The following is a 25,768-nucleotide window of genomic DNA, read 5'->3' as shown; positions in this document are numbered from 1 at the left end:
GACCTAAGGTTTCTTAGACCAAGGGCACAGGGAACTAACCAAGAGACAAGGAATTGATCATGTGAGCTCTGTCACATGAATTGCCTCTGCTTATCAGATGATTCTCTTAGGGAAAAAATGGCATCACATTGGGAGAAAATATTCTCCAAACATGGATGATTAAAGACTCAGACTTGGAACCTGAAGAATGAGCCTAGTTCCTACTTTTGTAGTAAGACGAACAACCTAATTTAAAAAACTGCCAGAAGCTTTGAACAAATATTTCACAAAGGGAGATACAAGTGTGGCCAGTAATCATAGGGAAGGGTGCTCAGTGCCCGGTTATCAGGGAACTTTGAAGTAACTTCAGCAGAATGACAAAAGCCACATGCACCCGTAACATCCAACACCCGAGAGTACATGAAGCACCACAGTCCCAGTGTGTCACCCCGTGTGTCATCCCTAAGAGTGGGAACTGACATCACTGCTTTGGAAGAGTCTGACTGCCCTGGGGCGGGGGGAAGAGGCTCAGTGTGAGCAGTGCAGGGTGGGACTGACACTGTGGGGTTGGAGGCTAGGTATGAGAACACACCATTGGGATAGCTTCTGGGAGGTGTGTGAATCTGAGCCTCTGTGTATGCCCAGGACTTGCAGACTCTTGTCCAGACAAGTGCAGTACTTACTGTGTTTCTGTGCCTTCCTGTTTACTGCAGTGCTCCTCATAGGTTCTAAGTCTGTTAGTACGCAGGTCCCAAGGGAGGGGCCCTCGCTTCCTGCATTTCCTGTGGCCTCCCCATGGGTGTAGTGGGTGCCTGCAAGTAAAGAAACACGGATGGCCTTGCTTTCTCTGGATGGTTGTGGTTGGGACCGCCAGGAAAACCTGGCTGTGAGGCACCTGGGCTGTGTCCTGTGTTCTGCGGGGCTCCTGAGCAGTTCACATATGGTCATCTCAGGTCTGTTAGGCTGCTGCAGCAAGATACTGTAGACCTGGGGCTTCCAAATAGCACGTGCTTATTTTCCAAGGCCAGCAGCACTGGGGAACTGGGGCTGGTGAGGGCTGCTGCCAGTGCACAGGGGTCTTGTCTCCCATGGCAGGTTTCATGTGTAAAGGCCCTCGTCCCATCCTTAAGGACTTCTGACACGATCATCTCTCAGAAGGTTGAGGACCACAGATAATTCAGTCTGTTGCAGGGTGATGTCTCTGAGCTGGGATTCAGGAACGCTGGTGTGGTGAGGAGTGTGGGTGGCTTGTGGAAGGCAGAGGAAAAGTTGCAGAGGCCCCTTGGTGCACCTTCTGGTCATGTAGTAAGAGTCCAGGCAGGACTGAGGCCTGGGGCATCGGGGAGTTGTTAAAGAAGGCCAGTGTGCAGGGCTTTCTTATATAGCTTTGTTATCAGAAATATCTAGAAGCCCATTGCCAGGGCCATGGCTGGGGATGAAGGGGCACCTCCCAGGAGAGCTATGTGGATTATGGTAGCTTTTCCTCCCAAAGTAGCAATGAGGTGGGGAACACATGGTTGGCAGAGTCCTGGCCTGCCATTGGGTCTTCCTGGCTGTGTGACTTCTGGGGCCTCTCAGTGCCTCTCAGAGTGTCAGGCATCCTTGTGTGGAGTGACAGAACTTCCTGGGGAGACACAAAACACACAGCTGCTCATCCCTGATAGGGAACTGTCAAAAGAACAAAGTACAGATACCACCAAACTCCAACTTGGTAAACCAATGAGTTTTCCTGGGGTTGCTTACAGGTGCAGAAATGACTCAAAGCCAGAGTATCACCAAAGCCCACCTCAGCTGGACAGCGTGCAGGCATCTTAGCAGTTGGGAGAGTCCTTTTGAAGAGACTGTTGGTTTAAACTTCTTCCAGGCAGCTGGGCTGGTTGATTCTTCTTGCAGATTTTCTTGTCTAAGAGTGACTCTTAGCAGCTTTATTATTTAGTTTGACATTGAGGGGCCTAGTGAATCTAGTCAGTTTCAGGGACTTCCTGAAACTGTTTTGAGTTGCTTACCTTTTTTCTGCCTTAAAGCTTTTCTGTAGCATGGAATGTTTCAGTCTTGGGGGAACTGCCCTTGTCAAGGGAGTGAGTGGGTCTAGTTCTGAAATGCAAGTTGACTAAAGAAACCTGTGGTTTGTGGGCATAGATGGGGGACTTTCCCACCAGAGCTGTTATTGCTGATCACCATTAGGATCTACTAGGCCTTGACAGAAGGAAACATGCTGTAAGCCAGGAAGTCTCAAGTCTAAGTTAGGTGCTATTATCATCTTCTAATTATGTGGCTCCACGTGTCATGCTCTGAGAGGCTGAGCAAAGTCCATTCCCCAGTCCTCCTGTTATGATGCACTCTTGGTCCTTCTCATGAATGATATTGCATGTGTTGTGTGTTAACCTCCTCATTCCTGGGAATTCTGGCCTTAGCAAAAGGCTGGATGTGCTTGCAGCCACTGCTCATGGGTGGCTGTGCTGGGGATACTCACAGGGGTCCTAGAGCTTCACAATGGTCTTCTCTCTTCTCCTTTATGGAAGAGGAGGTTCCAGGAGTATTTCTTTTTTCCCTTTGGAAGTTCCTTCAAAAGCATCTTGCTTTCTCTTTATGCTTCAGCTTTCTGAAGAAGAGAAAATCCAGCGCTACAGCATCCTGTCTGAACTCTACGAGCTGATCGGCTTCCACCGCAAGTCAGCATTCTTCAAGCGAGTGGCTGCCATGCAGTGCGTGGCCCCAAGCATTGCAGAGCCTGGCTGGAGGGCCTGTTACAAGCTTCTTTTGGAGACATTGCCCGGCTACAGTCTGTCCCTAGACCCCAAGGACTTCAACAAAGGTACCCGTGGTGACGTGGGGCTGGGGTGGACGTTGCTTTATTTCCATTTAGCTTGTGCATTTGAGCAGCTGCTGAGTGTTGCAGACTGTGGTGGGCACCTGTGGTTCAAAAGTGGCCAAGCCCTCTTAGTAGCCACTCCTAACAGTGGTGTCTTGACGTGAAGTCCTGGAGCCCACCTTGTGGCCTTTGTTTTTATGTCTTTGTTAGTGGAGGTCAGAAATTGCCCTTGAAGCCATCAGCATGCTCTGTCATCAACTAATGCTTTAATTCCCTAATGGTTTTACCCATGAAGTTTTGTTAGCTTAGCAAAAATCAATGTGTCTTTCCAAAATAAATATACTCGGATGTATGTGTATACACATGGCCATGCATTTGTGGCAGACTCTGATTCTGTAGTAGTAATAAATGTTTAATTATAGCTGTAAGTCTAATAACTATAGACAAATGCTGCAATGCTCAGTTTGGCCAAAGTCTAATTAGACATAAATTCCTTCTCTTGGTTACTGCTTTAGATGAGGACCCAGAGCTAGAGATAGTGTGGGCTCTTTCAATAAGAGAGAACAGAGTCATCACCTGTGCTATTATCCCACTAGGATGCAGACAGATCCCTAGTGCTCTCACTCTTGGTCACAATCTTATTCCTCCATTTACACAAATAGTGTGCCGTCTCCTCCCCAGACTCTTTAGCATCCAACCTTCCTAAGCAGCACTTCCTGTCGACACCTCCATGCCCAGCAGACCAGACTCTTTAGAAGGGAGTTGCTTGGCTAAGAGGTGAGACACATTGTTCTTCAAAGGGCAGAGTGGTAACTTCTCAAGGCCTTTTGGGCTACAGTCTCTGTTGTCTGGCAAGCTGTGAAAGCAGCATAGGTCCCACTCAAGTCAATTGGACTTCATGGGCAAGGGTAGCTGGGAGGGTCAGCATAGTGGCCTCCATTTGAAAGCCCAGCACTTGAGGGGCCCAGGTGGAAGAAGGATGAGCATTAATTTGAGGCCAGTCTGGGCTACAGAGATCCTGTGTCAGAACAAGCCAAGCAGTGCCTGTCTGAGCCCCTCCCCTGACAAAGAGTATGTGGGGGCAGGCCAGGTTGGGCACTGCTGCACTTGACCAAACCCTTTGGCAGAGCACACACCGAGAGCTCCTATCTTTGCGGCAAGCAGAGACAAGGGTTTTATCACATCAAGGGCCCAGTGGCCCCCAAGTCCGTTTTCTTATAAGTGGAGATGAGCTTTAGGTTTATATAGAGGAAGAACTGGGGCAGGAGGTCTGTATCATTCAGCAGTCCTGGTCCAGATGTGGTTCTCTCCATCACTGTACTTCAGTGGTGTGAAGATGTCTTTACTGCTGAGGGGAGAAGGTTCTTCCTGGGAGGTAAACAGGGTTCTAGGGTTGGATGAGGAAAGAAGCTGTAGCCCAACGGAACAAGGGGCTCTTCAGGTTGGTAAACAGAGGGAAGGAGGCTGGGGCCATGGCCTGTTGGGAGACTGGCCTGGGTGAGCGGTCACAGGGTGGCCAGGTGGGATACCTGTGCTCAGGTGTATAGCAGGCTCATGAAGGGAGAGGCTGCCCCTCTCCTCTAACACCAGTCCCTGCAAAGTTCCATGGGAACAGAGCAACCCTGAACCCTGGAATTTTGTCTTCAGAGCAGATACAATCTTGCCTCCCTGTGGTCATGAGAGTGAGGTAGGTAGGCTGGGGTCTACTGGGCTGCTTTCCACTCATGTGACCTGCAGAGTTGTTCTTTCATGTTAGGTTCACAGAAGATTTTGTCTCTCCTATGACCTTGTTAGTCAGATCTCCATCTTGCACCCCTGCTGAGGGTTATTTTTAAAAACATTAAACATGGACCTTGGCATTTGTCTGTGTTCAGTATCATCAGTGACCGTGATTCACTCTAGACAGTGTCTTTCATTGATTTAACTTTTTTGAGACAAGGTCTCATGATGCAACTCAGGCTAACCTTGAACTCATAGCTCAGGATAGCCTGGAACTTTCAACCCTCAACCCAACCCATTGTTGTGTGGTGTCACTTTGAAGTAGATTTGTCCTTGACTTTAAAGATATATTCTTTTAGCAAATTTATTTATTATGTGCATGCAGAGGTCAGAGGGCAAGTTTTAGGAATTGCGTCTCTCCGGCAACATGGTTTCAGAGATGGTGTTTAGGTCGTCATTGCTTTGAGGCAAATGCTTTGCCTGCTGAGCCATCTTGATGGCTCTCGTCCCTTGCTTTTCATCTTAGCTGTTAGAATTGTGTGCAAAGGGTCAAGAGGAGGATCTGGGACTCTTTCCAGAAGGTCTTAGATGCTGCAGAGATTTCATGGTTCCTGCTACTGGAACAGAGGAAGCCTCTAGACTGATACCTATTTTCTTCCTGTGCTGAAAGAGCTGGAGGAAGCAGCAGAGAGCAGGCAGGATGATCATGCAGAGCCCACAGTGGTGTGAGTTGGGATGGACACATGGGTGCTCCGAGCACCTGGCAGCCCTCAGTTACATCTGGATTCCTTCAGCCAGGTGTACCCAGAGTCCAGGGACCGGAGACCAGGACAAGCCATTCCTGAATTCCTGGCCTCTTTGTAGTCACCTCGGCAGCTTGTTGACTGCAGTTTTCTTTTTGGAAGAGAAACACAGAGAAGAAAGCCTGTGAAGGAATGCTATCCTCTGCAACTCTGGCGTTCCTCCTAGCAGGACTGAGAACAGATGATGTAGGCTGAGACGCTGTCCCAGTCTCCAGTGCTAGCACCAGCTCTCCAGCCTGTTTTCAAGCTGACTTTGACCCTTTGCAAATGTAGAGCTAGTTGGTGGATGGTAACACCAGGGTGGCTGGAGTGGTTCCTGCTGCCTGGAGCCCTCTGCCATATTTTAGTATGCAGTTTTACAGTGGAAGAATGGGTTATTTCTATGTCTCTTTCACTAGTAGCAGCTCTGAAAGTGAGTCTTCTTAATTAAAGAAATTTTAATTATATATTTAGTGTTCTCTCTCTCTCTCTCTCTCTCTCTCTCTCTCTCTCTCTCTCTCTCTCTCTCTCTCTCTCTGTGTGTGTGTGTGTGTGTACGTGCCAAAGCTTGCATTGGAGTTCAGAGGACGGCTGACTTGCAGGAGTCAGTCTCCTCCCACTCCATGGGTCTTAGGGATGAGCATAGGTCAGCAGGTTTGGCAGCAGGCTTCCTCACCTCCTGAGCCATCTCATTGGCCCTTCTCCTGTCATTTCTTAAACAAATACGGACCACTGAAGACTTTTATTATTTCCCATCATTTTACTTTCCTCTGTATGATTTTGTCTTTTTAAAAAACCATATGCCTTTTAAAAAAGATTTATTTATTATGTAGATAAGCGTTCTCCCTGCATGTACACCTGCAGGCCAGAAGAGGGCACTAGGTCTCATTACAGATGATTGTGAATCACCGTATGGTTGCTGGGAATTGAACTCAGGACCTCTGAGAGAACAGACAGTGTTCTTAACCTCTGAGCCATCTCTCCAGCCCCTGATTTTGTCTTACTAAGAAAGAAATAGACATGAGGCTGACAAGATGTCTCATCAGTTAAAAGCACTTGATGTTCTTGCAGAAGACCAAATAAATTCGGGTTATTCAGCATCTACATGATTGCCTCCAGTCATCTGTAACTCTGGCCCCAAGGGATCCTATACTCCCTCTATCCTCTGCAGGCACCAGGCACACATATGGTGTACATCTATACATCCAGACAAACACTTTCATACATAAAAATAAGTAAATCTTAAAAAAAAACCCATTATTTTAAAAATCAGTTTCTGATCCACAGAAAAATTGATTGTGTAGTGCAGAATTCCAGGATCTCCTTCCTCCACAGAGGCATGGCTTTCCTCTCCAGCTAGCAGGCCTCACCTGGTGGAGCATCTGCTACAGTAACCGCTGACCCAGCCTATCCTGCCCCCAAGTCCACAGCTCACGCCAGGGTTGCTTAGTCTTTGGGCTTTGGCCAGTGCTTGGTGACGTGGATCTGTCCTTGCAGAGTCATGTGAGTAGTTGTCCCGTCCTGAAGATCTCCTGCACTTTGTTCACCCCAGGTCCCTGCTGCCACGTACCCTTTCTCGATCTCCACACCTTTCTTATACGCAGAATGGTCTCAGACATGTGTACAGTCACCTCACACATCCTGGTTACGGGAGACATGGCCTCTCATGAACACAGCAGCCGTAAACAGCCAAGGTGACGATTCTTTGTGGATACATTCACCTGACAGGCCACTGTCCAGGAGCACAGTGGCCGTGTCATAGGGTACAAGTTTGTGCGGTTTTGTAAGCGACTGATAAACTGTTTTCCCAAGTGGCTGTACCACTTTTCACCCCCAAAGGCAGTGGGTGACAATTTCCACTGTTCCGAGTCCTGGGCAGCATTTGGTACCCTTAGTGTTCTGGACCAAGGTGTGTCTTGGAATCTTGTTTTAATTTACAGTTGACTAGCAAGTATTTCTTGATTCTTCCCATGATTCTTGAACATTTCTTCCTGTGCTTATCTGTAATGGGATTGTCTCCTCTGGTGATACCATTTAAAAAATAGATTTTTTTTTTTGTTCTCTGCTTCTATCATATACAGAACAGTCCTTTTGTGATATCTTTGACAAATATTTTCTCCCAGCATGCATCTTGTTTTCTCATTCTCTTGGTAGCTTATCTGCAAAACAGCAGGTTTCAGTTTTAATGGCATCTACTTCATCAGCTCTTTTCCCCACGGGCAGTGCCTTTGGAGCTGTATGTAAACTTCCGTTACTATGCCAGATGCCACCCACATTTCCACTTACCGACTTGTAGGGTGTATAAACACATAGAACCTTCTAGAGAGGTTTTCGCTTCATTGGAGGTCCATTTTGGTGTACTGTTTGTGAAGTCCCCAGTGAGACAGTTGGTGGCCGTCGCGTGTCTCTGCTGGTCTGCCGGGAGGCCCCTCTTTGCTCTGCTGGGCCTCTGTACCCCTCTGTCAGAGCTGGGTTGACGGTGCACACGTGGGTGCATTTCTGCATTCTCTCTTTCATTCTGTCAGTTGCTCCGTTTGTCCGTTTGCCAGAGCCACACTGCCTTAGTTACTGCAGCTGCATGGTAGGTGTGGCAGCCAGGGATTTTTTTTTTTTATTTGTGGAGAAAAAAAAATTGCCCTCTTTTTGGATATTACAAAAAGGAGCTGTTCACATTGAAGTGCTATTTCCTGTTCTTTCTGTGGGATTTAGAGCAGCTGCCTCACAGAGTGACGTCTGTGCAGGGCCTCTAGGCTGTGCTTGCCTGGCTTCTGCCCACTTCAGGGCTGGGTGAGTCCGGCCCATCTCCAGCCTCGCTGGGTCTCATGCCTGTGGCTGCACATGTTATGGGAACCTGTTCGGCCCACATGAACGCAGGTTGTGGCCTCTTGGAAATACCTTGATGCAACTAACCTGTGTCTGATAGTTATTAAACATTGTTTTGACTAACCTGTTTCTGACGGTGGCAGATACTATGAGCATCACACGTCTGAAGGGAGGAGGCCCAGGATGCCGTGACCGAGAGCATAAGCTAGACCAAGTTACCTCATGCTCTCTGTGTGTCTGGATCGTGGGGACACTGGCTTATGGGAGGGTTGGATTCTCCCTCAGGATGCTGTCAGTGTTAGGTGAAGTTGTCTGACCTTCCCCAGAATAGCATGGAAGTGGGATAAGAGATGGGCTGAGTATCAAGAGCCTTTAAAGCCAGCGTCCAGCTGCGCAGAAGTCCATTACTGGTGTGGCCCTCCTGTGGGCTTGATGGCGTTGATTGGAGACGAGAGCAGAGGTGTCTGGACAATCAGAGACCTGGAGGTACAGGCAGAAGAGAAGAGGGGGAGCTGAGTGTCCAGGCTGACTTTGTGTATGCTGGAGTTTGGTGCATTAAGGGTGGAGCCTGGAAAGAGATAAAGGAGTTTTAGGAGCACCAAGTGATCACTTTAGAGAGGTGGGATTTTAAGACGCTGAGACATGCCCTGTGAGCAAGACCTTCATCTGGTGTGCTTTCAGGGGACTGGAATGGCTGCTTGTTATTTCCCTTGGCATCATTGAACTTTATTCTGGGCTGGCTTCAGGCTGAAAGCACTCGGGCTTTGTGCAAAGCCACACTTAGAGTTGTCTTAATTCTGTCTTTCTATGCAGGACCTATCTGAAAACACAAGAGTCTGAGGTCTTTGGTAGCTCTTCCTTTTCCCAGGGATGCACACCTCGTTTTCTCACCTGCCTAGGCTCCTGGGTGCCCTCCAGCCAGATGCTGTTTTCTTCTGAGAATCCCAATGCTGCTTCTGCTTCCACCTAGCTGGAATTCCCTTTTTACCTGTCTCCCAAATGCCTGCCCTTCCTCCTCTGGCACTTCTTGGCGATTATGCAATGCCACCTCCCCAGCATGCTGCCGATGCACTGTGCCAGTGCCTTTGTCTTTTGCATCCTGCTGTAGGTGTGCATGTGGACGCATGATGTAGGGCTGGACCCAGCAAGCACTCATCACAGTGCTATCTATGGTTACTTATGGTATTTGTCCCTTGCCATTTGCAAGTCTGAAAAGGGGAACATACTTATTTTGAAAATTCAGGTGATTCTGTCATTTTTACTTGGACTTTTGTTTTTGGAGGGGGCATTTGCCTTTATTTCATGAAGGAAGTGAGGACCAATAGAGTTAAAATGGTAAATGCCAGCTGGCTGCATTTCTAGACAATAGAAACCACTCTAAGCCCCATCTCCACTTCAAACATTTCTCAGAGAGTTAAATGGAAATCTACCAAAACCCTGTTCTTGTGAATAAAAGCTAGGTTGTCAGATCTCTCAGGTTCTGTCTTGTTTGCGAGCTGAGCGTTCTCGCTGGCTGGCTGTAGAGACTGGACCCAGTTCAGTGCTCCGAGCTCTGTGTATCTGCTGGCTTACGGGACTGTGTCTTCTATCTCAATCTTATTTGTGCTACTCTGTGAGAGGATTTCTCCGTCCTGCTCTTTCCTCTGCCTTTTCCTGAATGAGAGAGTAAATGTTGCCAAGGAACTTTTCTGCAAGTCTTGGGATTGATTTGCTGAATGGCAGCTGTCACAGCCAAGTCAGATATTGCTGAGCTTTAGTGTTTTATGGGAGGACTCCGGGTCACAGAGGAGGCACCATGTGTGCAGGGCTCATTGTTAAGCAAGTCTCGCTCCCCTTGGGGGGTCTCACTCCTGTGAGCCCATGGTAGTAACTGGACCATTACCCGTTTGGAAAAACAACCGAGTGGTAGTCAAGGATTTCTTACATGAGCAGGAACTCTTGGTTGCGATGAATGAGAATTGGGGCTTTTTGAAGGTATGTCTAGCTTAGTCATGACATGGACTCTTCACCCTCCAGAAATGCTCTTCTGTTGCAGCGTTTGGTCCTAGCCCCTTTGACCAGATGACAACATGGCAGGGATGTGTCTCATTTTCCACTCTCCTTATGGACGCAAGACATTGTCACCATTGTATTGTCACCATTGTATATTCCAGAAACGTTCTGGAAGACGTGTCACATCCTGGGATGTACTGTGGAGGTGTTTGTGTGGGTGTTGGGTTGGTTTCCAGGTTTTCCATTGATATGTTATTATGAAGTATCCTAAATATACAGGGACTAGAGAAAACAGCAGAAGAGAACCCAGCCCTCAGCAAATCCCTGGAGCCATGCCACCCCAGCCTCACATACTTGCATATGCACATCTAAAACAGAAGGGGATTTTTCTGGCAAAAGGCTCTCATCTTGACCTACATGTTAGTTAAGTACCCATCATGCACCAGGCCTCTTGCCAGGCATTAAAGATTCTTGGATGAATAAGACACATTGTTGCTGCCAAGGCAATGAGGAACTGATGGAAGAAACAGAATCATGAGCTATACAGGGGCCCTACTGTGCCTGTTACCAGTTGACCTCTGTGCAGGGCAAGGTAGCAGGGGCCAGGAGTGACATGGACCATCTTAGGCAAACCGGCAGAGGTTAGGATGCACAAATCAGTGGCCCATACTCACCAGCGAGTATAGGCAGTGTGTGTCTTTTGTTCCACTTGTCAGTTGACATTGACCAGACACCTGAGTCTATACAAGCCTCTGTTTGGGGGGTATTATAATAAGCACCAGACATAAGGTCCAGGGGCTTATGATGCAGGAGTGTGGGGGAGGGTGTTGACGTACAAGAAGGTAATTTTACCCAATAATCTCAGCAGTAGAGATCTGGTATGTGGAGGGTTTGTGCTCAGCGCAATAATGGAGCAGTCTGGATCATTAATCACCCCACAGAGTCAGAGGCTGATGCTGTGTGTTAAACAAATTATATTCATTGAGTCATAATATTAGCATTTATCAGCTAGCAGTTATTGGGAAGTTAGGATAAATGGCTAAAGCACTTTAAATGGGCTGCTCACAGCTTTGTGACAAGGTAGGACTATTATTTCCCTGTTGCAACCTCCTCCCCTGCCTGCTCTAGTTCGTGTGGCACATTTACCCCTCCATTGTCTCCACAGCACTCAGCAGCATCTGCACCTCCCATGGGCTCTTCCACATACAGTGTACACCCCACTGTCCCCCAACACTCTCTCATGCACTGGTGCATTAGGTTCTCAGGAACTGTGTGCTGCCTGCAACTCATCCGAGCTGTTGGAGGTTTCCAGTGAGCATCGTCTTGTCTGAGCCTGAATCCACCTGTGTTTTTATGACCTGTGTGTCAGCTAAGCAGGGAGTCACCGCTCTGGTTGATGACAATCACTGCGGGGGGCGGGCAGTGTTAAAGGCTCCGAGTGCCTGACCTTCTTTCAAGTGCTGAGATCACATTGGGTTGTAGAGGGCAAGTTCAGTGTATATATTAAAGTCTCTATAGATTCAGTGATATTTTTCCATCAAAATTTCAATAACATTCTTTACAGAACTAGGAAAGAAAGAACAAACCCTTAAAACTCACATAGGAACAGAAAAGACAGCCAAAGTGATCCTAGGCAAACAACAAAACAAAACAAACGAAAAGAACCCGGCATTACAATATCTGACTTTAAATTCTGCTACAGAGCCATAGTGACAGACAGTATGGTTCTGTACAGACATGGACATGTAGACCAATGGAGCATAATAAAGGATCCAAAAATAAACCAAAACAGCCACAGGTGTCTAACTTTTGACAAAGATGTCAAACACACACACTGAGAAAAGAGGTCACTTAAAAAATCATTCTGCAGAGACTCGGTGACCATCCTCAGAAGAATGAGGTTAGGGATGCATCTTGTTCTGCACAAAAATTAATTCATAGTGGACCACATATCTTAAAGAATGAGTCACTGAGACTGCTAGAAGAAAACAGAAAAAAATATGTTAAGATATCGGTGTAAGCAAGACCTTCGTGAATAGAACCCCAGCTCAGAGGGAGTTACCCCAAAAGTTGGCAAATGGATAACATGAAATTAAAAGGCTTCGTATAGCAAACAAAACTGTCATCAGGGTGAACAAACAGGCTACGGAATGGGAGAAAACCTTGCTGGCTATGCTTTAGAGAGCGCGTAGGATCTGGAATATGTAAGGTTCAAAAATTAAACGGCAAACCCAAGCAACCAGTCAGAAACAGGCTGATGAGCTCAGCAAGGTTGCTAGAAAAAACACAGATGGCCAGAAAATATTTTGGAAAGTGTGCAACATCCATATTTCAGAAGGGCAGTGCAAACCAAAGCCACTTTGACACTCCATGTCACGCTACTCAGGAAAGGTGACAGAAAATGCTGGGGGCGGTGTGGGAAAAGAGGAACTCTTTGGTAGGGCTGTGAATAGGTGTAGCCACTGTGGAAATTCTCAAAATAATAGAAGAGGAACTACCGTATAAGCCAGATTTGTCACTCCTGGCATATATGTAAGATATCTTACTATAGAGTTGCACATCTGTGCTTACTCTCTATTCACTGTCAAGGAAACAGAGCAGCCTAGATACCCATCACCTGATGACAGATAAGGAAAAGTCGCACACACACACAGTTTCCTTCTATTCAGCTGGAAAGAATAATACAATCATATCATTTGCAAGAAAATGGATGGAATTAGAAATTATTAAAGGAAGAAACCCAGGCTCAGAAGACACCCAGCACGTGTTCTTTTTTGTATGTATACCCTGCCTTCTATCTACTACATATATGTACACATGCAGGAGTGTAGGTAGAGTTCAGGAAACTACAAAGGCCAAAGTAAGGGGAAAAGGAGGTTTTTTTAGGACGTCAAATAGCGAGATAAAAGAACACACGTGACATGGAAAATGGGGTACTGAGGCTGGAACACACAAGTGAAGAGGCAGAGAGATAGGGGAGAGGAGCAGGGAAGAGAGGCAGTGTCATGGGGGCTGGGGAGATGGCTCGGCAGTTGAGAGTGCTCGCTGCTCTTGTAGAGGATCCTGGTTTGGTTCCCAGTGTCCATGTGGGGTCTCAAAACTATCTGTAATTCAGGAGAATTGAATGTCCTTCTCTCACCTCAGTGGTCACCAGCATGCACATGGTACATGCTATAAGATAACACATCTAAAAACAAAATTAAAAATGTTACAAGGAACTTTATTACTATGTATGCTAATTTAAAAATTCTTTATGTGGAAGTTCTTATATCCCAGTGTGGATTCCTGGTATGAGTTGCACATGTGAGTGTGTGTGTGTGTGTGTGTGTGTGTGTGTGTGTGTAACAGTGTGATTCAGGCTCCCTGTGAACCATCTGCTAGTGAAACAGTCTCTAGACGGGTTGACAGAGGCTGTCGGAATCTCATGATATTATGAGGGACCCTGTGTCCACATCTTCTTTCTGAAAGGCTTTAGGATGGAAAGTCTGTTGAGTTAGTAACTGTTGCCAAAAGGAGCCAGACTCAGGATTCTGCATTCTTGAGGAAACACTTTCAAGTAGGCTGTGTAACTAGTCTTCCTCCCTTTACTTTCAGATGTGCTGGGCTGTTCGGGAAGGAGGGCCTTCAGGTCCCTGGGTGATCTCATTATGTATTTATCTCTCCACTTTTCCTATGCTTCAGAGCAGTATGACTTTCAGAGTAATCTTGATTGTTGATCGTGATGGTTTATCCAGGGCCATCTCTTCTTGAGAAAATGTCTCCCCATTACTGAAATGCACTGGGAGCAATCTTTTCCTGGAAATATATCATGGTTATTTTAGTGGGATACTTTGAAGTCATGTCTTCATAGGAGAGAGAAAGTATAGTGTAAGGCTGTTTTAGTTTTCTTTCTATACTGGGGTTGGAACCTGGGACAATGCCCATGTTAGGCAAATGTGCTACCACTGAGCTCTGTCCCCCAGGCAGAGACATCCTTAATGTTTGAACAATGTTCTTCTCTGGCAACACTATACGTGGGGATGGGGGTGGTGCTGGGTGTTGGGGTGGGGGTGGTAGCAGCGGGGCAAGGGTTGTGGCGATGGTGGTAATGACCTTGACTGCCTGCTTTGTGACCTTTACCACAGGCACACACCGAGGCTGGGCTGCTGTTCAGATGCGCCTGCTACATGAGCTGGTCTATGCCTCCCGCAGGATGGGAAACCCCGCACTGTCTGTGCGGCACCTGTCCTTCCTTTTGCAGACCATGCTGGACTTCCTGTCTGACCAGGGTGAGTCAGTTTGTACTTTTTTCTTTCCTGGGAGCCTTGGGTGTGGCTTGAGGGTACAGGCCTTCATTTCTGGTGCTGATGGCAGGTACCTGTTTCTGCTCTTAGCCATTCCTCTCACGTTCCCTCTTCCTTACCCACACCTCTTCTGGTTTTCTTTTGTTTATCCTTCTGTTAACAGGTCCTTCCTCTTCTTCCCCTCCAGTCTAGGTGCTGTGTTTGTTGCTTTATCTCCTGACCTCATACCTGACATGACACAACTTGAGGGAGGAAGGGTTTTTCTTTTTCCTCATGGTATGAGGGGGGTTCAGTCTGTCATGGCTGGGGAGACATGGTGGCAGGCGGTACATCTCCACAGTGCAGGAAACAGACAGGACAGAGAGTAGAGTCAGGCTATAAGTCTCAAGGACCACTCCTCCAGTGACTCCCATCTTTTAAAGGTTCCACAATCTTCCAACTCAGTGCCTATGGGTAAATTTTGCAGTCAAACCATAGTAGGTTCCTTGTCCTTGGGGGACACTGTGTAAAATGTGAGTGCTAACATGTGGTATATGCATGGGAACTTGTATTCAAGTCCTCCGATCACAGCTCTGTGGGTTCTCCCTGCCTGGACATGCCTGGATATATGCCTCCCTATAACTGTCCTCTAGATGGAAGGGGAACAAGCAGAGGTTGACAGCCCCTAAGTGCTCTTCTGGTTATTGTCGCCTCCTGGAGCCTTCTGTCTGACTTTCAGAACCACACACAAGGGTGCCATGCTGTTCTAGGGGCCCAGTATCCGTCTGTCTACCTTCCCAAGTTGCTTTTATTGAACTTTCTCCCCAAGTATCTTTACTCACTGATACTGGGTGTTGCCTCATTTCTGGGGTTCAGTTGTCACCTGTGTAATTCAGCCCAGGTATGCTCTCTTTGCAGCTTGTGAGATAGTTCACTGTGGTGCTCCCTCGGCCCTGGAGAGTCAAGTCAGCAGAAGAGGGCTCTGTGGCTTCCCCATCAGACCTGCCTTTCCACCTATATCCTCAGCCCCTGATGCTCTGGGGCACATCTGTGATGTAGGTGTACAGGATGATGTCCCTGCTGTGAGGTTGGAGTTCATTAAATGGACCATTGCTTGGTTATCATTGACCTAACAGCTAATATCTATATATAAGTCTACACATACCACATTTATCTTTCTGGGTCTGGGGTACCTCCTCACTCAGGGTGATTTTTTTTTTTTATAGTTCTATCCATTTATTTCTGAAATTCATGGTGTCATTTTTTTAATGGCTAAGTAATATTCTATTGTGTAAATACACCACATTTTCTTCATTCATACTTCTGTTGAGGGACATGTAAGTTTTAGATTTCTGGCTATTGTAAATAGAGCAGCAGCGATAATAGTTGAGCAAGTGGCCCTGTGCTAGGATGAAGCATCCTTTGGAAATATGCCCAAGAGTGATATAGCTGGATCTTAATGTGAATTGAGTTCTGTCTTTCTAAGGACCCACCACACTGATTCCCATAGTGGCTGTACAAGTTCATACTCGCACCAGAATGGATAGATGTTTTCCGTACCCTACTTCCTTGTCAGCATGAGCTGTCTCCTACATTCTAATGGTTGTATGATGAAATCTCACAGTAGCTATGATTTACATTTCTCTGATGAACTAAGGATGTTGAAAATTTCTTTATGTGTTTCTTGGCCACTTGAGTTTCCTCTTTTGAGAATTCTCTGTTTAGTTATGTACCCCATTTTAAGAATTGGGTTGTTTCTTTTCTTTCCCCCCCTCTGTCTCTCTCCCTTTCTCCCTTTTTTCCTCTCCATTCCTCTTTTTTCTCTCCTTCCCTCTTCCCTCTGTCCATCTTTTTCCTTCCTTCCTTCCTTCCTCCCTTCCTTCCTTCCTTCCTTCCTTTCTTCCTTTCTTCCTTCCCTTTTCCTTCCTTTTTTCCTTTCTTCTTTCCTCTTTTTTTTAAAGACAGGATTTCTCTGTGTAGCACTGACTGTCCTGGAACTCACCCTATAGACCAAGCTGGTCTTGAACTCAGAGATCTGCCTGCCTCTGCCTCCTGAGTGCTGGGGTTAAAGGTGTACACCACCACTCCCAGTAGGTTGTTTTCTTTATATCTAGTTTTTTGAGTTCTTAATACATTTTGGATATTAGCCCTCTGTTGGATATGTAGTTAGTAAAATCTTTTGCCAGATGTCCTTTGCCTTAGGAAGCTTTTCAGTTTCATGGGGACCTATTGACTGTTGATCTTAGTGCCTGTGCTAATGGTGTTCTGTTGAGAAAGTCTTTTCATGTGCCAATGAGTTTGAGGCTATTCCCCACTGTCTCTTGTCAAGTTCAGTGTATCTAGTTTTATGTTGAGGTCTTTGATCCTTTGGGAGTTGAGTTTTGTGCAGGGTGACAAGTATGAATCTGAGTGAATTCTTCCACAGGCAGCCATCCAGTTTGACTATTGCCATTTGTTGAAGAAGCTGTCTTCTTTTCCAGTGTGTATCTCTGGCTTCTTTATCAAAAATGAGGTGTCTGAGGGTGTGTGGATGTATGTCTGGGTCTTCAGTTCAATTCTGTTTATTGACACGTCTGTTTTAGTGACAGTATCATGCAAATTTCATTACTGTGGCTCTGTATTATAACCTGAGGTTGGGGGTGTTGATACCTTCCTTTTATTATTCAGACATGTTTATATCTTATCTGTTTTGTGTGTTTGTTTCCATACGAAGTCGTATATCATCCCTTTAAGATCTGTGGAGAATTGTGTTGAAATTTTATGAGAACTGCAATGAATCTGTAGATTGCTTTTGGTAAGGATGGCCATTTTTACTCTGTTAATCCTACCAGTCCATGAACATGGAGTATTTTTTAATCTTCTGATATGTTCTTAAATTTCTTTCTTCACTTTATTAAAGGTTTTTTTTTTTTTTTTTTTTTAAAATCATGCACGTCTTTCAATAGCTTGGTTAGAGTTAGCCCAAGATATTTTATATTATTTGAGAAAGTGTTTGTTTTCCTGATGTCTTTCTCAGTCTGTCATTTGTATAGGAGTGCTACTGATTTTTGTGAGTTCATTTTGTATCTAGCTACTTTGTGTTTGTCTGCTGTAGGAATTTCCCAGCGGGATTTTTTTTTCAGGGTCACTTATGTATACTATCATGTCATCTGCAAATAATGATAGATCAGCTTCTTCCTTTCCAGTTTGTATCCCCTGGATCTCCAGCAGTTGACTTCAAGTACTATGTTGAATAGTATAGACAGCCTTGTGACAACCTTGTCTTGTTGGTGAATTTAGCAGAACTGCTCAGAGTTTCTCTTATTTAAGTTGATGATGGCTGTCCTGACTGGTTTTGTGTCAGTTTAACATAAGACATAGTCATCAGGGAGAAAGGAGCCTCAGTTGAGGAAATGACTCTATGCTATCCAGCTGTAAGACATTTTCTCAACTAGTGATCAATGGGGAGGGCCCAACCCGTTTTGGCTTGGGACTCTATAAGAAAGCAGGCTGATCAAGCCAGCAAGCAGCACTTTGCCATGGCCTCTGCATCAGCTCCTGCTTCCTGCCCTGCTTGAGTTCCTGTCCTGACTTTGTTGGTGATAAACAGCAATGTGGAAGTGTAAGCTGAGTAAATCCTTTCCTCCCCAAGTTGCTTTTTGGTTGTGGTGTTTTGTTGCAGCATTAGAAACCCTGACTAAAACATTGGCTATGGGCTGGCTGTAAACTACCTTCATTATGTTGAGGGATGTCCCCTTGTATCCCTGATCTCTCTAGGACTTTTATTGTGCAGGATTGTTGGATTTTGTTAAAGGCCTTTCCTCCATCTAATGAGATGATCATGTGTCTTTTGTTTATATGGTGGGTTACATTTATTCATTTATATATTCAACCATCCTGGGATTCCTGGGGTGAAGACTTCTTGATCATGGTGAGTGATTTTTTCTTTTGGATGTGTTCTTGATTTGTTTTGTATTTTATTCAGTGTTTATGCATCTGTGTTCATAAGAGATATTGGTCCATAATTCTCTTTCTTTGTTGGGTCCTTATTGTGGTTTGGGTACCAGGGTGACTAAGGCCTTGTATAATAAACTGGGCAATGTCCTGTCTGTTACTATTTGAGGAGTATTGGCATTAACTCTTCTTTGAAAATATGGTAGAATTTTGTGCTAAAACTATGTTGCCCTGGGCATATTTTTGTTCTTTGGTTCAGTGACTTTTAATGACTGCTTTTACTTCACTAGGGATTCTAGGTCTGTTTAAATTGCTTTGTTAAGTGGTATCAATTGAGAAAATAACAAATTTCTTTTAGATCTTTTAACTTGGTGGAGTACATGTTCTTATGATTCTCTGGATTACCTTTACTTGCTGTTATATTTGCAGTTTCATCTCTAATTTTGTTAATTTGGAAATTTTCTCTCCAACTTTTACTTAATTTGGATAAGGGTTGGTCAATCTTACCAATTTTTCTCAAAGAGCCAACTCTTTATTTCATTGATTATATATATTTTTTCTATTTAATGATTTCAGTCCTGAATTTGATTATTTCTACCTGTGTATGTCATTTCTTCCTTTTGCTTTAGGTCTTTTGGGTGTGCTGCTAAGTTAAAGTGTTAGATCTCTGCAGTATTTTCATGTAGGTGATTAGTGTTAGGAACTTGCCTCTTAGAACTGCCTTAGTTTGTGTCTCAGAAGTTTGAGCATGTTGTGTTTTCATTTTCATTCAGTTCTAGAAAGTTTTTATTCCCTCCTCCCCATTCTTCTCCTTCTCCTTCTTCCTTTTCTTCCTCTTCCTCCTCCTCCTCCTTCTTCCTTTTCTTCCTCTTCCTGCTGCTGCTCCTGCTCTTACTCCTCCTCCTTTTCCTTGCTTTCTGTTGCCCTCTCTTTTCTTAGGAGAGAGTGCTGGCTGTGTGTTGCCTGTTAGGGAGTTCTCCTGATAGTATGGCCACTGGGGGTTATGGGTAAAGTGTGTATCTACTTATTGGAAGCTGACACTTAGGAATGGGAATAATATAGGGGATGGTTAAGGGGGTTCACAGGAGGGAGGAAAGCAGGGCATTCCACTAGGATCTGCTTAGTCCCCTGTGAATGGTTTGGGGCAAGGCAGAATATGTAGAGAGGCCACAACAGGAAGTCTGCTTACAGAGCTGGGAATGAGGCTGGGGATTGGACATGGATGAGAGGAGGGTGAGTGGAAATCTGAAGCTCACCGACCTGCTTCACTGGCCTACTTGCTACTCCTGCTGGCTTGGCTGGTGCATTCTCAGAGAAATGCCTGCTGGAGTTGGGGACCAGGACACTGGGAGGAGTGGTGAGGAAGGTTGGGAAAGATCTGCTGGACATAGACAACAGGGGAGCTTCTCAGCTCTGGGCAGTCTCCTTTGACTTCATGCCGACATGCTGGCATTTGCGATCATTCATCTCTTGCAGCTGTCAATCATTGGGTATCCTGGAAGCTGCCCAGTGAATAACTTATTGCTGGGAGATTTTGTGACACGGAGAGACAGTTAGGGTGAGCTCCCAGAATGTCTAGGCCTCTAAGTGGGATGACAGAGCCAGGGTCTCTTCCTTTCTGCCTATCCCCCCCTCTAGCTGGCCACTGACCACCCCAACTCCCCTGGGATTTTGTGATTGAACCCCTGACCCAACAACCTGGAGAGACAGGTCTGCTCCAGGCTAGAATCTGTAGTCCTGCCTCTTCCCCTTTACTTAGTCAGGACTCCCCCCCCCATATCTTGCAGAGTCATGTGTCCCAAGGTGGTGTTCACGTGACTTCCTTCTCTTGTGCAGCTAGGACTTTACCTGCCACTTGCTGGGTCTTGAGCTGTTCTTCTTGACAGTCCATAGCTTCCTTCTACAGCAGCACCTCCCCATACCCCAGGACTTCTTGCTTTGTCTTCCCCGAGGTCTTTCACTTGTTCCCAATAGATGGTGTCCCCGCCTCTTTTTTCCTTTTTGTCCCTAATGCATGCAACAGGTGTCATCCGGTATGTGTCCTGTATTTGTCACCAGTGCCTTCTCCTCAGAAGCAGCTCTGCTCTGTTTTGTTTTACTTGGCTATCGTGTTTCTCAAGGGCGGGAGCCTTGTCATCCCCTTCAGGTGCCCTGTGGATTATACAGGACATTGAAGCAGTTAGTGCTTGTTAACTGTCTGAGCTTGGACAAGGGGCCATTAAGTGGACTGATCTCTCCACTTTCCTAGTCAGGATGATGAGCTTGACCTTCTTCTCTCCCGAGACAGGGACTTTGTCCCCGAATTACAAGACAGCCCGGAGCGCAGGCAGGCCCGACAGCCTCACAGCTGCCTCTGCATTGACAGGAAGAGCTCGGTGTTTCTGTCATACTCAGGTGCACACATGACCAACTGCACGCACTCCCCCGACACCACACCTGGTCAGTGATGTTGACTGATGGCTGCCGCTCATGTCCTGTGCCTGGGTGCCGGGGTGTGTTTGCTAGCATCTGCTTGGAACCTTTCCTCGGGTGGCTAAGGAAATCTCAGAGAGGCCATGTGGAAAGTCCTGCCTAAGCAGTTCCCTCTTACCCCTCCTCCCACACTGTGTTTGCTGTACTTATTCCTCATGTGATTTTTCTAGAAAGAGGCCATGTTTGCACAGGAGTACTCAGGTATTTAGTGTCCTATTATCGAAGGCTTTTTTTTTTTTTTTTAACACTTGTGTATGAACTATTTAAATACAGTCCTAGTGGACTGTGTTACGCAGCCTGCAGGGGGTAAAGGCTTCCTCTTGGGTTTTTGTGAGACGGGGTCTCTCACTGGGATTTGGGACTTGCCAGTTAGGCCAGACAGTCTGGCCAGATAATCCCAGGTATCCCTCTGTTGCCGCCTCCCCGGTGCTGAGACTGCTAGTGTACACAGCACGTCAGCTCCTCACCCGAGTCCAGAACATCCAGGTCTTTATGTTTGCACAGGGCACACTGCCGAGCTGTGCCCCAAGCCATGGCTATCATTTCGTTTGCTTTTTGGGAGGTGGGGTGTGGATCTCCTTTCACTATCGTACGTGACAGCATGGTGGCCGTATTTCTGTCTCCGGTGTCGCAGCAGGAGAGAGAGGTTTACCCACCAAGGGCTTTTTAGGTCATCGGTTCTGAACATTTGTCTGCTCTTTAGACGTGTTGCCAAATTGCTTTCTGATAGGATTGATTGCATGCTGTCAGCAGCGCCCTAATCCATCAGTTACCGAGCGCCTTACTGTTTAATTTGCATGTTCTTGGTTGTTCTAAGGCTGATTATTTTCTCAGTGTTTGCAATTGAATCTCTTTCATGTGAGCCCTTTTAAGTGCTCCTGCTTGAACCCCATTGGGTTTTCACTGAGACCTTGTTGGGTTTGGTCAGAGAGCAGCATCCTGCCTGTTGTACAGTGAGATGCACACTGCCCTGTTCTCCAGGACTGAGCTAGCCCCAAGCTCTAACCTAGGATAGTGTTGAAATAAAAGACCCCAGTTTGCTAATGATCTGTGTGTCACCTGCCCGGGCACAGAAGGCCCGGACAGTTACAGAGAAGCTTGGGAGGGTTAGGCCATCTCTGAGAGTCTGCTGTGTTCTAGCCAGAAGCTGCCACATGATGAAAATCAGTGTTGACCATGTTAGGATATGTCTTCTTAGCATGATTTAGATATGAAAACTGTTGCTGGATCCCTGAGAAATGATTTCCCTGAAAGATTAACTTCTAGTCCTGAGTTACCAGTAGCATAGGAGACAGGCTTTCAGTCCACATCTATGCTGAGTTCACTGTTCTTGATTTACCCCGGCCTTGCTTTCCTTTGTCCACCGAGACCATGGTTTCCTCACGCTGTGGGCCCATGGCAGCTCTTACCTGGCCCTGCACTGGTGGACACTGGCTGCGCTAATATGTATTCAGTCCTGTCCTCGTTCTCATCTTTCTCCCTAAGAATATCCTTCCTTTTCTTCCAGAAAGGCAGTTTGGAAGGATAGGCATATCCTTGATGGCCAGTCCCACAATTACTTCCTGAGACGTTAGGAGTCAGGTTGGTTAGGGCCAGCAAGATCAAGTGACAGGGCATGGGTCTGAACTACCTGGGAGAAGAAATGTCTTCCTCATCCTACAGTGTTGGTGGAGAAGTCAAAGTCACTGATGTAGCCATGTCTCCCTGGGGTCCATGACAGTAGCCACCATGAAGACTGACCTGGCTGTTTGGGGTCCCAGGGAAGCCTTGCTGGCTCTAGCCTAAACTGTTGGGTTCTGTGAGCCAGCTGGGTCTCCTGGGAGGAAGGAGGAGCTATGTAGGAAAAGCTGTTCCCTCCTCAGTGTCAGTGGGTGTGCTCTCACCGACTGTCCCCCACCCCCATCACACAGCCTATGCTGCAGAGCATCCAGGGAGGTGACTTGTTCCAGTGGAGCTAGGTGGACATGGTGGTAAAGATTTTAACTTCTGTCCTGAGTCTCAAGTCTGGAAGCAGGAGATAAATCCACACTAAGAAGCAGCATTTTCCCTCCTCTCTAGTGTATTTGATAAACTTGCTTTTTAGCAGGCAGCTTTTAGTTTGATTTCTCTCTGGCTAGTCTGTGATTGCAGATGTAGATGAGTCACAGGGACTGGCCATGGTGACCATCCTCCCTTTGGACCACAGACCACAGTCCAGCACTTCTGGGAGACCGGGAATCACATGGTGATGTTGTATGCTGGCCCTCACAGAAGGTGGGGATTCTAAGTCTTGAGTGTAGCCCCAGGAGGAGTCCTTTGGGCTCAGCTGGGGTGCACAGGTTCCCCGTGAGGGGTAGGAGGAGGAACCAGCAGGGCCTGCTCCCTTGTTCTCCTTTCCTCTCCTGAGCTGGGGGCTGTGTTACATGTGACCTTGGGCAACATGTGATATGTGCTTCTGGTGTGTTCTTGGCTGAAGCATGGATTCCACAGAACCTCTGATGTTCCCAGGTCTGTGGGCTTTGTGCTTGGTGGGAGACATCTGGGAGCGGTGGGCTGGCCTTCATGCTGGGCCAAGAATGGGAACTGGCCCTGGGGTTATCTCAGCCTGCAGGGGTGTGGGAAGGAAGGAGTCGGGAGGAAAGGCTAGAGTCCGGATCTCAGGGGTGAGCCTGGGTCCTTTTTGGGACAGGGAGCCAGGGCAGCATGGAGAGACCATTGTTTGGGACTTTGCCCGTTCCTCTCCGACACATCTGAAGTGATAGGTAGGCCCAACAGTGCTTAGGCTCCTCAGTTAACCAGATAGGTCAACATTTGTTTTCCTGTCTGTGTCTACCAGTGGACCTGGGTGGGGAGACCTGGGCTTCAGCTCGTGGACTGTACCTGACTGGTCTGCTTTCTTTACCTCTCCTAGGCTCATGGGAGTGACTAGTTGGTTTTCTCCCCCAGGGCCATCCCACCTTCCCTTGGGGTTGTCAGGATGACAGAGGGGACATGTTCTGCCTCACTTTTGGAACTTCTTCATCTCCACAGGCTTCACCTGTAGATGCCACATCTGGAGCCTCATGGGGTGTGTTTGAGCATGAGGATAGTCACCCCTGCCTTCCCACACCCTCCCCTCTCCGATTCATACTGGGGAGCCAAGGCCGCTATTTCCCTCTCCAGCCTGCTTTTGTTATTTTGCTCAAGAAAGACTTAGTTTTGAGGAACAGCACTTACCTTTTAAAGACACCATTCTGACACCATACCATTGCTCCCGACCTATGGAGTGGACGTGTCCAGGTAAGACCTCAGGGAAGCAGGCAGTCTGAGGCCTGAGGAACAGGCTCTGGAGAGCAGAAGGTGCTAGAGGGGCCATTCCAGCTGAGGCCTTGTTTGAGTCTTGCCCATTTCTAAAAGCCAGCTTCTTTCCTGCCCCTCAGTCACTGTTTAGGATGTAAAATGTCTACAGTTGTCACCATTGCCCTGGCTACTTGTAGAGAAATTATTCACCCTTTCATGGCTCGGCCTCTGTGTGTGGTCTTGGTGTCCCATTAACTCAGTGGTGTCCCAATGGCCCCTTGAGGTCACTCATACTTACTTAAGCTCCGTAAGAAGAGCTGTGTTGTGATACACACAGTGAGGGACACAGTGTTTAGTGAAGAGGAGGCGGCCATGCAGTCTTGAAATTACTGATGCTTTGGGCATCCAGACAGCACGGCCACCAGCTGAGCATCACCAGACCCAGATACGGCTGTCTCCCACCTACCTCCATGTGCCTGGATTCCAAGTAGCTGTGTGGACTTGGTGTCCTTTTCTGTTATGATTCTGGCTATTTTAATTTATGTGCTTAAAAATTTATTTTAGCAGTGTTGAAGCAGGAATATGTTGCCTTTATGACATTTTGGTTTCTGAGTTCAGGGTAAGGCAGTGTGGCCCGAGTGATTGTAAGCCTCTTGCTGATGGTGTGGACCGGAGCCCCGCAGGCTGTACTTTGGTTGGGTTCTGACTTCCCACAGGAGTGCTGACCCTTAGCTTCATCTGGCAATCTGCAGTATGAACTGTGGCTGGAGACAAAGGGCAAACCTTTTCGACTGCCGCTGCAGACCACACTGCCCCAGCACCTGCCCCTCACCCTCATGCTTTCTCCGTGCGGTGGATGTGGATTCTTCAAAAGTTTTCATTTGCTATATTTCCATTTTCACCTGGGTAGGGGAGAAGGGAAGGAAGATGTACATATGAATTGCAACGTTGTAAAGAATCCTGGTGGGAGTTCCCCAGCCAAGGGCTATCATGTGTTTCCTCTGCAATTGATAAGCTCCCCTTTGTTTGTTCAGAAGCAGGCAGGAGGGACTGGCCACAGGCTTCCTGTGATTTCTATGTTGAAGAGATAAATGCCGTGTAGTTTGACATAATAGGTACCTTCTAATAAAGTATATTCTTAGTGGGGAAACCAGAAATGCAAAATACCAAGCTGAGGAAAAACACTGGGATGTCAAAAATCTCAAATGTTTAGTGACTTAACAGTGATGGGAATAATAAGTTGTCAAGTTCTAGGTAGACCAAACTAGAGTGTTCCAGGGTAGGGCCAAAAGGGCCTCCTGCGCTTTCAAGGAGTCTGGTCCCTGTGGGAGAGGGGCTGCCGAGGTGTGTGCTTGCAGCCTCTAACACAGTCCCATGGTTCTGCACACTGGTTCACTGTCTGGGCTACAAGGTACTGAGTCCTATGCCTCAAACCCAGCTGTAGGTCTAGAATATGGCCAGCCATCCTACGGAGGTCTAGAACATGACCAGCCATCCTACGGCACCCTGACATCCTCAGTTCCCCATGACATAGACACAGTTTAAGGCAGTCTTCCATTCAAACCAATGGGAAGTTAAAGTTCAGGGTCTCTGTGGCTACAGAAATCACATGCAGATGAGATACTGCATGTTCTGGAGTGTTCTCAGGCTGGCCTAAGCCAGCTGGAGCAGCTGCTGTTCTACCTCTGGCCCCTGTGTATGGCTCCAGGTTTCCCATAGTGCAGGCGGGGCACCCG

At 46.9% G+C, this 25,768-nt stretch overlaps 1 protein-coding gene across 7 annotated transcripts in view; it reads left to right on the top strand.

The window, feature by feature from the left end:
• TRAPPC9 (trafficking protein particle complex subunit 9) overlaps positions 1 to 25,768 on the top strand; it is a 427,690-nt gene that overhangs the window by 41,480 nt on the left and 360,442 nt on the right. For all 7 annotated transcript variants that reach the window (XM_080939655.1, XM_080939654.1, XM_080939652.1 and 4 more), the window contains 2 exons: positions 2,578 to 2,794; positions 14,232 to 14,375. In XM_080939655.1, coding sequence (XP_080795781.1) covers positions 2,578 to 2,794; positions 14,232 to 14,375 — 361 coding nt within the window. The remainder of the gene's footprint in view (positions 1 to 2,577; positions 2,795 to 14,231; positions 14,376 to 25,768) is intronic.

The sequence above is a fragment of the Micromys minutus genome (genome assembly GCF_963924665.1).
Source record: "Micromys minutus genome assembly, chromosome: 27".
In the NCBI taxonomy this organism is placed as follows: domain Eukaryota; kingdom Metazoa; phylum Chordata; class Mammalia; order Rodentia; family Muridae; genus Micromys; species Micromys minutus.
The sequence above is the reverse complement of the archived record's forward strand: the minus strand, read 5'-3'. Positions and strand labels throughout refer to the sequence as shown.